Raw genomic sequence first — 17,057 nt, 5'->3', positions numbered from 1 at the left:
AATAGATTCCTCTCGACGAGCTCTAAACGATGGGCTCATCAAAGTTTACAAGTTTTGTTTCTTCTGCACATTCGTCCTCGCTGCTGCTGCCCTTGGATCCCGTCCCACCTTACCTTGCCGAGGCAAGGTAAGGTGGGACGGAGTCGCCAACAATAAATTAAACTTAATTACGATTTTGACTTCCGTTTATTCGGGACCACGGGGTCCCGACATGAGGTTAAATTTTAATGAGCGAAATTTATTACGGACGTATCTCTACGTTGAACTTCTTTCGCATCGTACTTGGCCAGCCGTGCTAATTGGAGTGGCGGGGGAAGGACAACAAACTAAAGGCAAAGATGAGTTCTACAAGAATCACAGGCCTCAGATGAGTTCTACAAGAATCACAGGCCTCAGATGAGTTCTACAAGAATCACAGGCCTCAGATGAGTTCTACAAGAATCACAGACCTCAGATGAGTTCTACAAGAATCACAGGCCTCAGATGAGTTCTACAAGAATCACAGGCCTCAGATGAGTTCTACAAGAATCACAGGCCTCAGATGAGTTCTACAAGAATCACAGGCCTCAGATGAGTTCTACAAGAATCACAGGCCTCAGATGAGTTCTACAAGAATCACAGGCCTCAGATGAGTTCTACAAGAATCACAGACCTCAGATGAGTTCTACAAGAATCACAGGCCTCAGATGAGTTCTACAAGAATCACAGGCCTCAGATGAGTTCTACAAGAATCACAGGCCTCAGATGAGTTCTACAAGAATCACAGGCCTCAGATGAGTTCTACAAGAATCACAGGCCTCAGATGAGTTCTACAAGAATCACAGGCCTCAGATGAGTTCTACAAGAATCACAGACCTCAGATGAGTTCTACAAGAATCACAGGCCTCAGATGAGTTCTACAAGAATCACAGGCCTCAGATGAGTTCTACAAGAATGACAGGCCTCAGATGAGTTCTACAAGAATCACAGGCCTCAGATGAGTTCTACAAGAATCACAGGCCTCAGATGAGTTCTACAAGAATCACAGGCCTCAGATGAGTTCTACAAGAATCACAGGCCTCAGATGAGTTCTACAAGAATCACAGACCTCAGATGAGTTCTACAAGAATCACAGGCCTCAGATGAGTTCTACAAGAATCACAGGCCTCAGATGAGTTCTACAAGAATCACAGGCCTCAGATGAGTTCTACAAGAATCACAGGCCTCAGATGAGTTCTACAAGAATCACAGACCTCAGATGAGTTCTACAAGAATCACAGGCCTCAGATGAGTTCTACAAGAATCACAGGCCTCAGATGAGTTCTACAAGAATCACAGACCTCAGATGAGTTCTACAAGAATCACAGGCCTCAGATGAGTTCTACAAGAATCACAGACCTCAGATGAGTTCTACAAGAATCACAGACCTCAGATGAGTTCTACAAGAATCACAGGCCTCAGATGAGTTCTACAAGAATCACAGGCCTCAGATGAGTTCTACAAGAATCACAGACCTCAGATGAGTTCTACAAGAATCACAGGCCTCAGATGAGTTCTACAAGAATCACAGGCCTTGATGGGTTCTACAAGAATCACAGACCTCAGATGAGTTCTACAAGAATCACAGGCCTCAGATGAGTTCTACAAGAATCACAGACCTCAGATGAGTTCTACAAGAATCACAGGCCTCAGATGAGTTCTACAAGAATCACAGGCCTCAGATGACTTCTACAAGAATCACAGACCTCAGATGAGTTCTACAAGAATCACAGGCCTCAGATGAGTTCTACAAGAATCACAGGCCTCAGATGAGTTCTACAAGAATAACAGACCTCAGATGAGTTCTACAAGAATCACAGACCTCAGATGAGTTTTACAAGAATCACAGACCTCAGATGAGTTCTACAAGAATCACAGGCCTCAGATGAGTTCTACAAGAATCACAGACCTCAGATGAGTTCTACAAGAATCACAGGCCTCAGATGAGTTCTACAAGAATCACAGGCCTCAGATGAGTTCTACAAGAATCACAGACCTCAGATGAGTTCTACAAGAATCACAGGCCTCAGATGAGTTCTACAAGAATCACAGGCCTCAGATGAGTTCTACAAGAATCACAGACCTCAGATGAGTTCTACAAGAATCACAGGCCTCAGATGAGTTCAACAAACTTTAAATTTGCCATGTGGGTACTTTCCAGACTGTACACCATGCAAAAATTATTTTAAAAATACACTTTTGTATATTTTTTTGGCGTGGGCGCAATAATGCATAATATTTTGCACGGCAAGTGAGCTGTGACATCACATCTCTGTTATGTCACCCGCATGCGGAAGCGTAACGCAGTGTGTCTGCTGATGTCACGCATCCCCCCTTACCCTCTGCGAGTAAAGTGCCATACAAATGTGTTGCAGGTCTAAAGGCGTTCTTCGCGCAGCATTGCTTTATTATTTGAGTCGTTTACTGCCGTACGCACCCTGAAAGTTGTGTGGTGTGTCTGCAGCAAGCGCGTGTATGTGTGCATATGGACGCGCGTGCGCGCTTGTGTGTGTGGGGGGAGCGGTAGTGTAGTGGTTAGCGTGCTGTCTGTGTGTGTGTGTGGGGGGGAGCGGTAGTGTAGTGGTTAGCAATGCACTACGAACCCGGCGACCCGAATTCGATTCCCGCTCACGGCCACCACCGGTGACGATTATTTGAACCGGTCCTGGGCCTCCCCTAGGTCGACTCAGCCTCAAACGAGTAACTGGTGTGGTGTGTGAACATCGCCACAGGAGAGACAAAGGCGGCCGGGCGTGGTGAATCCAAGTCACGGGTGAATCTAAGTCCTGGGCGAAACCAAGTCCTGGGCGAAGCCGGGTAGTAAAGTTAGTAAGCTTCTATGTCTCGTGAGGTAAGCCATTCATAGTGAGCCAACAACACATATGAGGCATTCACATGCCAGCGTGGGGTCAGAGGTTACCCTCTGATCAGGAGGAGGCTTTTGTCATCATTTTTTCCCCTGTCCGATATTGGGAAGCCACTGGGGCCATATGCACTTTTAAATATCGATGGAAAACTCATGTCTCTAGAACTGCGTGCTTTTGTGTTCAGTTTGTTGTCCTTCCCCCGCACCTCCGATGCGCGCTGTTGGCTACGTACGGTGCTGAAGACGTTCAACGTACGCACAGACTTCATTGAGTTTAGCACGCAGGCAGTCGCCATCAGTATTGTTCATAAAGGGGTTGTTTTTAATTGGGTTCGCAGTGATGACGTCACCCTGCTGCTCTATTTACGACTTGGAAGCAGGTGGATTGCGTCACTATTCTGGCAAATCGCCCGATGATGCTGGATGATGTAATTACCAGCGAAACTTCGTATTAAAATTGTAAATGCTGTGAATTTACCCAGCAACACACCGGTGGGTTGATGTAGTAACTAATTGGCGTTTTGTTCACGTGACAAATCCCTTACTAATTGGCTGTGTCGGGTGGTGGAGGGTTACGACACATACTTATGCGATCTAACCCAAAAACCTTTATTACACTTCATTGACATTACGATGTTGTTTTTATACATCGGTATAACACTTCTACTGTTTGTACCCCCCTTGTTGTACCCTCTTCTGTTAACCTCTTTTGTGCCAAAAAGACAAACGGTGTCACGTGTTGCTCGTCGGTGCTCGCCGAGATGCCAGCGAAACGGAGCCAACTCGGCACAGGAGCCGCCCGTCGACACCGAGTCGGGCTGTCGGCAGCAGCAGAGATTTCTGGGTCACCTCCCCCCCCACACACCCCCGTCGAGAATACAAGAGATGCCAGCGGGCACACAATGCGAGACATTCAAATTGCATTAAAGTGGTTTGGAGATTTGGAGAGGTGCTCGATTTACGCAGGGGATGGGGAAGGGTTCAAGTGATTAATGGGTGGCAAGGTGAGGTCAAGAGATTCCAGAGTGAATGTGGCTTTGAGCGATGCTCAGTGGAGTTCGACAGGGCCGCTGGGAGGAGGGACCCAATGGTGATGGTTTCGCCACAGTGTTACCTGCAGACCTGCCGACGCAGCTTTGAGAAACAGGGGTGTTGGTAAATGGAGTTGTTTCTACCGACTTGTCATCGGATAGCGAAATTAATTAGGAACTCCAATGGCAGTGCTGTGCAAACACAAATAGTCCAATTGAGTAGACAACTCTCCATCGTCATCGTGCCCGGATGGAGAACAGTCGCCCCGGTCGCTATCCCACGCGGCCCTTTCCCCATCGTCGGTGGCGAGGGTGGTTTTTGTGTGGACTCGTCGGTAGCGATCGACTCTAATTAGCACCTGAAGACACATGCTATGGTAGATTTAGAAAACGAACATATGTGTACTGCGTGTTACATATACATATTTTTTGTGTGTAAAAATATTTCTGTGTAAAGATGTCTCTGCCAGACTTTATTGGGCGAAATGTAACATGAACAACAAACAACACGTGTTTTCTGTATTCACCGGTTTACGGTAATTAACGGGTATACAATTGATTGTTGTGTTATATCCAAACGTATAATATTTTGCCATGCTGTGTAGACCTTTCATTGTAAATGTCTTCGACATGCCGTGCAGGTCCTTGTGCACAATGTAGCCTCACCGTCTATGACGGTTTACTGTGCATGGTGTTTGCGCATGCAACCACGATCCAGGCTCAACCATGCTCAGCTTCCGAGATGTGAGGAGGGCAGGCGCATTGCGGATCATTCGACCGTTGGATTGTTATGGTGCTCGTCAAGAGGTGGCAATTTAGTGATGTAAATTTTAATTTATGAATACAGGAGGTCTGAAACTGAAGAAATATCACCACCTAGTGGCAGAGCCCGCAATAACAATGCACCGTCTTTAAAATCACCAGAAGCTTAATAAAAAAAACATTTCGCAAAATAATTATCTGCATGCGTCGTGTATTCCATTAAATACGCGTGCAGGCTCAGCGTGGCTGTTCCATTTGTGTATATGGTTTGGATTGTTTCTTAGTATATAAATATTGTGTTTGTTTCGACCTTGGTTTGTGAGAGCTTGGATGAGTGGCATCAATTTCCAGCTTATTGAAATGGATTTTTTTTAATTGTCGACAAAGGCAAGGTAAAAGTGGTATTTTTCCATAACGTGATAGTCTTGTATATATGTGGTCAATGGTAGAGAAACCTTCATGCTAGTTGGTTGGCCTCTCGACATTTGCCATTATTCTGTCACCAATGATCATTACACACATCCGTTAAGAGACTTATGTCTGCAATTTTTCATGTCGGGTTTATCACCAACATGCAGCGTACGACGTAAAGGCGCAGCCCTGCAATTTCTCGGTCAAGCCACTGCTGGCAGAAGGTCCTCCACTAGAGGCAGCTCTAGAGAGCCACTCTGGAGGGTGTTTTGGCCTACTCTTCCACGCAGGCTCGACGCCTTGGAAGAGGTGGAATTACCGACGCTTTACCCCAACATACGCCACCTACCCATCTGCTGTGGTGTACCGAATTACACTGCTGGGTGAAGAGAGGTGGCAGGATTTAATAAACTTCATTGCACCATTGTTTAAACTGCCACCCCGGGAGATCGAACTGGCCACCTCTGGCTTGCACGTCCAGTGTGCAAACCATTAACACCGCGGCAGCAATCCATACGGCATACTAAACGCGTTTCATTCGTTGAATTAAACGGAGGAGAACGTGACATCACTCTCAATCCAATGTGATGAAAACTGTTTCTGAACTCCGTGATCTATATGCACCGTAATACCCCGATTTGCGTCGCCTCCCCACCCCACACCCACGTCGCTGACGGCATCGTCGTCCGACGCCTCCCACCACCCACCCTGTACCCTGTAAACCGCTCCAATTGACGTCGTTTCGATATACGTCGTCGCGCGTGTCAGGAACGCATCCCCGACATAAGCCGTGGGGGATTGCCGTACAGGGTGGTCCACATGCCTCGTGACCCCCCCCCCACCACCCAATTAATTGACCCTTAACATGTTTTGCATATTCATTTCTTAAAAAAAAATACTTCCTTTATACTCTTTGGTTCTATTGGGTAAAGTCACGTAGGTAAAGTCACGTAGGTAATACCCAATAGAACCGAAGAGTATGGATCCTAGCAGTCACGAAAGCTTTAAATCTAGAATACTTCCTTTCACCATATTAAGTTTTAGAGAATTAAATGGGGGGTCACAAGACATCTGACCAGCCTGTACATGTGCATCTCGTGTCGTGAAGTGTGCATGCAGAAGAGCAATGTTGTTGAAGAAGACTTGAGCTTGCGGTAGGCACACATTTGCAATGTGACGGTTGTGAGTCAAGCGTACTATGCTCCATTGTATTTACCAATATTTTTGTTTCTTGAAAATAAGCATTGCTTTTTTCTCCCCTGCCAAAGATCAACGCTAGAGCCTTCTCACTGTTTAATTATACCACCTGGCTCTGAAACGTGGCTTAGATGCTCTCTATCGGGTGGATATTTACACCGATTGAGCACCCGATTGTTGAACACTCAGTAGCGTTGGCTTTATGTTTAAGAAGCGCTGCGTCAAAACAATGACAATACTCTGACAATATGAATGCAAGTTATGTTAATAAACTGCGTTCTTGACATGTAGCTGCGTCTTAAATTGATAGCTATTTTCGGTTGCATTGTTATTTTGTTACACTTGTAAGCTGCATTATATAAGCACTATATTTCCCATGTTGGTTTTGAATTGTTTATACATGTAAATTCCACACTTTAATTCGTTTTCCTTGAGCATTTTTTATTTCCAATTGGAATGTTGTTTAACGTGAGTAACTATGACATGTTTTCGATCCTGCATCGTATTTGCCCTCCATATTATGTACCGTAGTGTATTTATTTCCATCGCTTGAAGAAAAAAATATGGCTTTCGTCTCCATGAGTTATAACCCGGTTATAACATTAGACCCCGATTGCTGTTATTGCTCTCATTATATCTTCCAAAAAGTGGTCAAATTTACACATGTATATTCCAAGTCGAAGAATCATATCTAACCCATACCAATTTCTCCATACCTATGTAAATTATCGAACATACTGAATGGCAATATCAACCGGGCGTGTCTATGCGACTGGGAGATGCGAACGACTCAGACTCGCTTATCAAGTATAGCAACCTCGATCGCTCAAATGACATTCACATTGCTAGGCAAGTTTCTCAATTGATAAACCTGATCAGGCGGGTTCGAATTGGGGGGTTGGAAGACCACCGCCTGAGGAGAGGGGAACTATAACAAGGGCAGACTTCAAATTAATTGCGGTGATGATGAGTGAATATTTATTGCAGACTAACAAATAACAATTTATGTTCACACCTGGCCAGTCATGCACATTCACACCACCCGGTACCGTTGTCGTGAGCTTGTACGTTTTTTTATTACACATGTTTAAACAAAGCAGAGGCCAGACTTTAAACAGGCGTGTATTGCAAAATCTTTGGAGGGTATTGACTGTGAAACAATGAACAATGTCTGACACCAGGCAAGATTAAACAATTCCATCCAGTGTGGTCCCATCACAGCTCAGGCAATTAAACCAACGTCACATTTTTCAGGAGACATAGGACATTCATGTGCACGAGAACTGTAACTTCTAGGTATTATTATACAGATTATGTTAAAGTATAGATTATGTTAAAGTAAAGATTCAATACATTAAAAGACAATCGTCAGCGGCAAGGGGTAGAGATACGGACCGAGATGGGAGTTGATGCATTGCGAATCGAGGCGTTGTCTTGTGTGTTGCACTGTGTGTGTGTAAAAGCACAGCTAATGTGTACATTTTAAACAGCACAGCACACCATTACCTATCAACTCTAGTATGTCCTTGCCCATGTCAGCAATATGTCCAGGAGTTAAATGCCAATGTAGCCACGCAATGGGCTTCAGGAGAGAGAGAGAGAGTTCGTGTAGTGTTGCTATTCCTCCAGGTCAGTGGTTTTTACTATACGGTCCATAGTTTGATGGTGACAAACAACGAATAGACCTGGTGATGATTGTTCATGATTCATGCTCAAATTGGCCAGACTGTCTCCGAACACATGGCGTTAGGTGATGTTATTGCGATTTGTAGAATATAGATCTGAAATGCATCTCGCTCAGGATTATCCGATCATGATGACAGAAATACACTAAATATGTTAATGCTTACCTATGCATGCGTGTTATTGTGTTTGCATGCTTACCTATGCATGCGTGTTATTGTGTTTGCATGCTTAGCAGACTTGCGCTAAAAGGCAAGCATTGTCTTCGATGTAGTGCAATGAGATTTTCCAAAAGCATTTATTAACACAGTTAAGCCTGATATGAAATTTGAAACAGATTAACATATAAGCTGCTAACAAATAACTATATCCAAAAGTGTGCCCGTGTGTGGGTGTGTGTGAGAGAGTCATGTATGGGGCTGTTTCCGGGCGTCTGAAGTCTTCGAAAGGTGTGTCCTCTTGCAGGAGAGTGCCTTCTCACCAGACCCTGCGAATGTCATCTTGTTTAACTGTGAAGCAGAAAACAACAGTCAGGTTCAGGGGTCGGCAACCAAATTAACAATGACAGCTAGGTTTTTTTTTCGAATTCGGTAAAAAAAACTAATCGATGTTTCCAGAGCCACAATGCACGTTGTGAATACGAGACGGTGGTGGTCCTTAATAAATCGTGGCACAAAGCAGGCCCCTGGTCATGTACAAGCTAGGTCAAGATGCAGCCCTGCAAATCCTGGCTCAAACCACTGCTGGTGGAAGGGCCCCTACTTGGAGGGTGCTCAAGAGAGCAGCTCTTCAAGGGCAATTGGCCTACTCTTCCATTGCCATCTTGGAAGAGGGGGAAGTACCCGCAGTTTACCCCACCACATATGACCTGCTGATCGACTTCGTTGTGCCGAATAATGCTGCTTGGTGGAAGGGGGGAAGCATTTAATAAACTTGCCCCTTTGTTGCAACTGCCACATCGGGAGATGGAGTCAAACTGACCATTACACGACTCAATGTCCAAGCAGGATGCTGCCGACAAGTCCATTCATTAAAAATTGTTTGATACGAGGACAACTTAACATGAACAATATATGGCTAAGAACATGCCTTTATAACTCATACACATGACAACCTGAGGCCCAAAGTAAAAGTTCATCGCAAGTAATTTTCTAAAACAGAGATTTTTCAGAACTTTCAACAATTAAAATGTTCACATTTGGCACTGACACCCAAAATTGCATAATTTACAGGTGGTTATTCCATTAAACAGCATTTAACAGTGATGTTCATTTTTCAATGACAGAAAAATGTTTTTTTTAGTGAGCTCAAAGTTGGAACGTTATATGAATCCACGCTCATCTCTGTTGGTGGCCCTGAGCCAGTGGTGGAAATTCCACATTTCCATGGTGGGGGCCAGTCCCAATTTAAGAAAACTACTGTTTCATTTTTATAAAACATTACCTACTTTATTGACCCCTTGGGTGATGATGGGTTAAGTCAACCCTCCGAAGCAGGATTTTAACTTGCAGTCGTATGATTGTGAGCTGAACTATGGCAACCCGTGACAGGTTTCGTTGCCTTTAACAATGTTCGTTCAAAATGAGTGAATTTAAGTTGTAAAATGCACAAGTAAATATAGGATTGTCTTCAGGCCACCTGTATGCAAGTCTGTCCTCGGCTGCGTCTTCAAAGAGCCAAGCGGGCAGCAAAGGCTCTGCCACAGTTCGCTTTCCATACCTACGAGACCACACCGACACACAGCCTCAACATCAGGCCCTATTATATACACATTGTATATTCAATTGCATACACATTGCACAGTATGTCACATTCAACGCAATGTCAAAGCAGGTGAGAGTCCACTGGGATTCACAATGGATGCTCGGAGGTCAGTGGTCATAGAGGGGTGTTTATTTGTGTACAATTTTTAAGTGTGCTTTTCAAACACCTTCCATTTGGCATAATCTAGTGCACTGAAAGTAGGGCTGATGGACCGCACTGAGACAAACCGGTTAATAATAATTGAGTACATTTATTCACGCCATAATTGTATTTTCGGGGCTTTCGCGGAGGAAGAGTGGATCAGTGTTTCACAGATAGATTTAATCTGCTGAATGTGCTATGTGTACTGTAATCGTAGTTTGTATCATGACGCCAGCACACGAATGATCTGCTCGTTCCGAATCATGCCACGAGATCATTAACGTCCTACGCGGGCCCACGATCTTTTTTTTACGGTCAATACACCCGAAGTATTAACCAGGGCAGCCTGCCAGATTCCAGCCACGAACCTCTGCAACAGGCGGCGAACAGGCAAACGCTTGGCCACATCGCTGCCCCCATCATCAGCGTGTGGCTCTCAACCCCGCTCGGAGGTGGCATGCAGGAAGCAATACAGCGGGTGCAGGGTGGTCCAGATGTCTTGGGACCCCCCCAATTAATTCTCTAAACGTAATGTTTGTATTACAATGGGTATGTAATGTAAGCAATACAACTTTATTAAACAGCATAATTATTGTTAAACCTTTCACAGTCTGTGATCTCTCATGAGCCCATACGCTCACTATACACCATTCTTCAATTTTGATTTGAAGCTTTCGTGACTGCAGGAATCCATACACTTGGGTTCTTTCGGTAAAGTCACGTAGGTAGAAAAAACAATAGATCACGACATTTCGATCGCAACAACAAGCGACCGTCTTCAGGTGAGAGAATCAGGCTGCTGTGGACGAGGCATTGTATTGACCCGAGAGGGGGGAGGGAGGTTGCCGCATCGGGCAAGAGGGTGGGGCCAGCGATTGTGAGAGATGGACTGTAGGACATGTGAGCATGAGAGTGCAATCCAAAGGACATGTGAGCATGAGAGTGCAATCCAAAGGACATGTGAGCATGAGAGTGCAATCCAAAGGACATGTGAGCATGGGGGTGCAATCCAAAGGACATGTGAGCATGAGAGTGCAATCCAAAGGACATGTGAGCATGAGAGTGCAATCCAAAGGACATGTGAGCATGAGAGTGCAATCCAAAGGACATGTGAGCATGAGAGTGCAATCCAAAGGACATGTGAGCATGGGGGTGCAATCCAAAGGACATGTGAGCATGAGAGTGCAATCCAAAGGACATGTGAGCATGAGAGTGCAATCCAAAGGACATGTGAGCATGGGGGTGCAATCCAAAGGACATGTGAGCATGAGAGTGCAATCCAAAGGACATGTGAGCATGAGAGTACAATCCAAAGGACATGTGAGCATGAGAGTGCAATCCAAAGGACATGTGGGGGTGCAATCCAAAGGACATGTGAGCATGAGAGTGCAATCCAAAGGACATGTGAGCATGGGGGTGCAATCCAAAGGACATGTGAGCATGAGAGTACAATCCAAAGGACATGTGAGCATGAGAGTGCAATCCAAAGGACATGTGAGCATGGGGGTGCAATCCAAAGGACATGTGAGCATGAGAGTGTAATCCAAAGGCATGAGAGTGCAACCCAAAGGACATGTGAGCATGAGAAATCTAAGAGAGAGGCACAGAGAGAGAGAGACACTCAATTGTATATATGAACTCGTGCCAGCCGTCTGAAATAAATAAGTGATGTGTATTTTTTACATAAATGAATCGGCAAAGGAAACAAATGTTTGGGGTCAATTAATTGGGAGTCACAAGACATCTGGACCGCTTTTTCCCTATCCAAATGCCAAATAAGTTTGGCTCGAGGATTTAAACAAATTTCCAAAGCAAGACCAACCGTATGAACAATATTTTGAAGTGCAGTTATGCTTTACTGAATAGGTAATGACCGAGTGTTTTTTTTATAAGTTGGCTCATTTTGTAATTGGTTTCCAGCAGCTTGTCTAGATAATTACACTGTGTAACAAAAAAACTATTTTGTCTCTGGGTAGTAAGTGTTATTTCCTAATTGCTTATGCCTCAAAAGTACAGAAAAAGGCTATGATTCCCCACAAACTTTGCTTTTGTGACCAGGACAATGATATTTTGAAATGTATCTATTTTCAATGAGAAAACGTGGTGAGCATTTGTGTCATTCCTTCACATAAAGTCCTGGTCACAAAAGCAAAATTTGTGGGGAATAATAGCCATTTCCTATACTTTTTAGGCAAAGGAATAAAAAATAACACTTACTACCCAGGGACAAAAATCGTGTTACATAGTGTTATCAGTGAAGTGGCGTTGTTAACAAATGTAAGTATTGTACCGACAGCAGGAAAGAGTTCTGGATTTCAATTTTGAGGATCTGGATTCAAAATATTTCAAGGCCCAAATTAAAAAAATTTAGAATATTTTTTCGACTGAAAATGTATTAAACATAAAAAAAACGTAATTGTTTATTCAATACACGGATAATAGATGGAAATACATTTCTAAATTACTTACATAAATAAAATTTTCAACATTAAGCTCCATAAGTAAAAAAAAATAATTTTATGGTGAATATTTAGCTTTTCTTTTCAGGATTAAATTGTCAAAGTGACGTCACGTAACAATACGCTGGAAGGATAAAGCACAAAAGCGAGGCCATTTCACGTGGTGTCAAATTTTCGGATCGATAACCTGCACGTCGGCCTATTTTTTTATTTTTTTAACTAATCCAAAAATGTACAATGTGGTGTATGTTGAACTGCCTTCGCACCATACGTAGCCAACCGCGGCTAAATCGGAGGCGCGGATACACCTTCGTGTGAATGCTGTTGCATTCAGATGAAGATCACCCAGCAAAGAGTGTCTGAACACAGGGACGGGGATGGCAGTGCGAGCGAACCTCTTGGCAGCTCTTAGGCACCTCTCTCGGCACCTCTCAGGCGCTCGCTACCAGCGCTTTCCCCAACAGCCAGTTAAGGCTACATGGGGGGGGGGGGGGGGGCTCGTTGTTTTTCTGTTCGTTTTGTGCACCTCTGGCGGGTGATGAGGTTGATGTAGTTGCGCACAGCCAGCATGTACTTGGACAGCTCCTCGGGGGAGGCATCCGGGGAGGGGTTGTCGGGCTTGGGGGGCATGGCGGTGGCCAGAGCGCTGGCGTACAGCACCGTGCACACCACCAGCAGCACCACCATGGAGCAGCGGACCAGCATCTGCTCGCACGCACACAGAGACAGATACGTTCACCCCGCCCCCCCCCCCCCCCCCCCCCGTATAGCCTGGACATACTCTTGGGGAAAGTGCTGTAAAGCGAGGAGCACCTAGAAAGGTCGCAATGGTTACACGAGGGGGTGGGTGGCCAGCACCGCACCCTGCCGCCTTTGTCTCCCAAGTGGAGGGAGCGGGGGGGGGGAATATTTACACACCGCACCAGGTACCCATTTAAGGCTGAGTCAACCAAGGGGAGGCCCAGGACCCGTTATGATAATTGTCACAGGTTGGCCGCGAGCGGGAAACAATCTCGGGTTATCAGGGTTTTAGCGCAGTGCGTTTACCCCTGCACACCCGCTCCGGAATCTGTTCGCGTGGACACATACACACACACGCAAGTGGGTGCTCACACACACACTTGCGCGTGTGTGTGAGCAGACACGCACACACATTCTTGCACTCTCAAATATCTGCATTGCCCGACTGTAAATGCTGTGCTTACACTAAAATGTGGTTAGTTTAATAATATCACGATGAGCACCATGTTGGATAAGCATCATAATATGCATGTATATACTGTATATACACACAAACCAAGATGACAATCATTTAGGCTTAAATAATATTAAAGCTAGTGCTGTTAGCGAGTATCTACTGTATCAAGGTCAGCATGACACATAAGGAGGATATGTGACCAGCGCTGCGCCCAACCACCTTTGTATCCACATTGTTGCTATTCACGCTCCAAATCTGGCACTCATTTAAGTTTGAATAGACTTAATGTATAGGTCCATTGATAGGTTGAGACACCATGTTGCACGGTCGTGCATGACTCCGGGAGTCAGAGCTTAGTGAGCTCCAAAGTCTGTTTATTTCCATGTTCATTTAAATTCTGGCTGCTCACCACATATCACCAGGTAGACTCTGAATGAATGGCTCCTTCTCGATGGATTGCACATTCATGATACGATGAGAATCATTTCAAAGCAAGATAAAAAAAAAGAGTGAGCGAATAGCAATACTGCCAATGCTTTGGAATTCAAAGGCTGAAGACCCCAATTTCATTTTCAAATGTTGTGGGAGCCGTTCTGTAATTTCAAATATTCTAAATGAAAATGTCATATTTGACCATCGAGAAGCCAATCATGTCTCTTCATAGTTCTTTGATAAATGCCCTCCACTCCTCGTGACCCCAACTCCAAAAGTCAACATAGATTGCAATGCTACAAGGATGTGTGTAGGCCATTGGTTTATCTAGCAGGATTGCTCAAGCCATTCAAGGGCTATCGTTAATGGACGTAGGTTGTGCCGTTAGGCCACGATGAACCACTTTCAGCTGCAGCGAATTATACCTCTTACACATTCAAGTTAAGCAAACACATGCACACAGATTATTGATAATGCTGTTAACTTCGATTATGGGAGCCCCGTGACCTGAGAATCTGCCGCCGATTGAGCACGTATATTATAGTTGGGAATAATCTCAAGACCACTCTCAAAGACCGACGTTTTATACCACTGAGACTTGGCCGGAATACGCCGAGTACAAAGCGAATTCAGACATTTTGCAAGAAACGCAAAAAATATTTACCAATGAACAAAACATGCCACCTTGAAAAATAAAATCTTTAAAAGTTTACAAAGTTAAAATTTCCAACGTAACCGGCAGCCTAAATAACACAAATACCTTAGGTGTTCCATATTGGCAGTGAATGTTACCAAGAAGTAACAATTGCCACTTTACCCTGTTGCAGCGCCTTACCCTTCGGTGTATGTTGGGAGTAGTGGCGAGGAAGTGAGCGGTCCGCGGTCCTGCGCTCCTTGCAGTCTGCTCCCCATCAGCACCCGGACAGGGCCCTTTTATACGCGAACGACGGCCACGAGAGAGAGACGCCGCCACGCAGCGCACGAACGGCGCTCCGCACGATCCCGAGCCCTCCCCACTCAGCAGCAGAACCACGGCGCCAGGTCACTTAGGCGCGCACCACGACGGTGTTTACCAACGTCGCTCGACTCTATTAAACATGGACCACTGAAGCGTTATTTTATTCATCGTTAATTTTGCGTCCACCCGTGCGAGGCTGAGTGGGGTGGGGGGGGTTTGGGTGGCGGCTGCCAAAAGGGCCTTGGAGGCTGTTTGCCCTGCGCGAGGAAGCGTCTCGGTCGGGTATCGCTGCCACGGATGCCCGGGTCGGGATATTTCCTATGCATTAGCGGTTGAAATGGGAGCCTTTTTCATAGACTTGTGTTTGCGGTGCCCCCCCCCCCCAGACATGATCAGCTTGTCATGCGCTTTGAATGTGTACTTTACGAGTTTCTGCGCGCAACGCGAATATGTCTTATGCATTCAGATATCGTTAACTTTGCGTTTTACGTTTCAGATAAACAATTCCGACTTATTCCGACTTATTCAAGGGTTCTATGTAGGGTTGTATGAAGTTGGTTGTATTAAAAAAGAAAAGTTCTTGTTGGTTAGATTTAGTTGATTGTTTTAATAGAGAATGATGAAGTTTTGGCTTTTAAACACGGTGTTTAGTTTTAAGCTGTGTGAATCATCTACAATTGCGGTGGCATTTGGACGATATCGATGTTGACATTTTATTGCGTTGTAATGCCTTTGCTTCTCTTTCACACATACCCAATATAATAAAGTATTATCTAAAAGTGAAAACATCAATGACAATCAAGTAAGGATAGATGGGATCCAGAATCGGCAGTTATAGTCAATTTGGATGCATCTGCTAAATAGTATGAGCAAAATAGGAATCCATAAAAACTGCACACTGAACAATATTTCTTTAAAGTTTATTCAACTCAGCATAACCCAGCATATAAATCCACGTATCTCTGCATAATGCACGCAATGGAAAATATGTAACTTTCTAAATTAGTCGTGAGATGTTAATCTGCTTCAAATATCTATGTATATCGTGAATGTTAATTGTAAATATGGTAATGTGTGTATAATTATTATATTAATGTATATATAAAGTAAATTTTAATTAAAAGCTGCTAATATTTATGTAATTATGAGAAGTTTGATCCCGTCAAACCTGGGAGCATGGTATATAGAGCTCGAGCAAAGATGCACAATCTGTTCGGAATCCTAAAAAATGTATCAACCGTTTTATTAAATTTAATACTTATTGATACTGGGGGAATCCGATATGCTATGAAGTTATTTTTAACAGATGTCCACAAAACAAGGACAGAGGAAAGTTTTAACAGAAATGTATGTTTCAAAATGTTTATACATTCTATTACAATTATCAGAGGATGAATTAATGAAAAAAAATATATGCACACACAGTGAATGCGTTTTTAAAAAAATATCTTCCTATTTCCAATCAAATTACCCTGTGTCCACAAAGCCTGTTTTAAATATCACTTACGTAAAATTTTAAACAAACAGTTGTTTTAATCCACGTGAAAACAGGGAGTTAATTGGTATGGAAACGTACATCATCGTCGCAGGGAATTACTCAGTTGCACGTGTGATGCTGGACGACGCGTTTATTGTACGGCCCGATACACATCCGCCCATTGGCGTCACACTTGTTTTTAAGGCAGCAAATTGTCCTTTATATGTTAAAACTCGTAAAGGCATATATCGCACGGTGGTATATGGTATTGATATATACCATCACGCCACGGTGGCTAGATGTTAACTACCTCGCTTGGTATACAGGAGGTCGTGGTTTCGATCCCGACCTTGACGCACATTTCGAAACTTAGGCACAGACAAGGACAATTGGAATAAGACGTCTGAAAAGGATGCAAAGAAGTGCTGCAAAATTGAACGCTTTGCATTAGACTGAGAAAGACAAAGATGGACAGGGATCAGAGAACCGATGCAAGTTATAGGCATCATAATGACTCTTCTTTGGTTCTTTCGGTAAAGTCACGTAGAATGAGAATAAAATAATAAATTGATAAAATAAAATAACACAATAATATTCTCACGACGTTTCGGCCACAACACAAGCGGGCGAAACGTCGTGAGAATATTATTGTGTTATTTT

At 44.1% G+C, this 17,057-nt stretch overlaps 1 protein-coding gene across 1 annotated transcript; it reads right to left on the bottom strand.

Annotated features, from left to right (window-relative positions):
* Positions 1–7,336: 7,336 nt before the first annotated feature.
* On the bottom strand, positions 7,337–15,277 carry LOC103091718 (peptide YY-like). The gene is made up of 4 exons (XM_032951099.2): positions 14,798–15,277; positions 12,859–13,037; positions 9,607–9,687; positions 7,337–8,477 (listed from the first exon to the last, which is right to left on the bottom strand). Exons 2-4 carry the CDS (start codon positions 13,035–13,037, stop codon positions 8,474–8,476), a joined length of 264 nt encoding a protein of 87 aa, XP_032806990.1. The 5' UTR covers positions 14,798–15,277; the 3' UTR covers positions 7,337–8,473.
* Between the last annotated feature and the right edge of the window lie 1,780 nt (positions 15,278–17,057).

The sequence above is a fragment of the Petromyzon marinus genome, chromosome 10, assembly GCF_048934315.1.
Source record: "Petromyzon marinus isolate PM22_M1 ecotype Great Lakes invasive population chromosome 10, UKy_Petmar_22M1.pri1.0, whole genome shotgun sequence".
In the NCBI taxonomy this organism is placed as follows: Eukaryota; Metazoa; Chordata; class Hyperoartia; order Petromyzontiformes; family Petromyzontidae; genus Petromyzon; species Petromyzon marinus.
This window is presented reverse-complemented; position numbering and strand designations above follow the sequence as displayed.

Bases quoted from the DNA above. Each gene is read 5' to 3' on its own strand.
- LOC103091718 (XM_032951099.2), bottom strand. From the start codon at position 13,037: ATGCTGGTCCGCTGCTCCATGGTGGTGCTGCTGGTGGTGTGCACGGTG. The intron at 9,688-12,858 runs GTGCACAAAACG...GTGGTCTCGTAG, and splicing joins AACCTCATCACCCGCCAGAG to GTATGGAAAGCGAACTGTGG.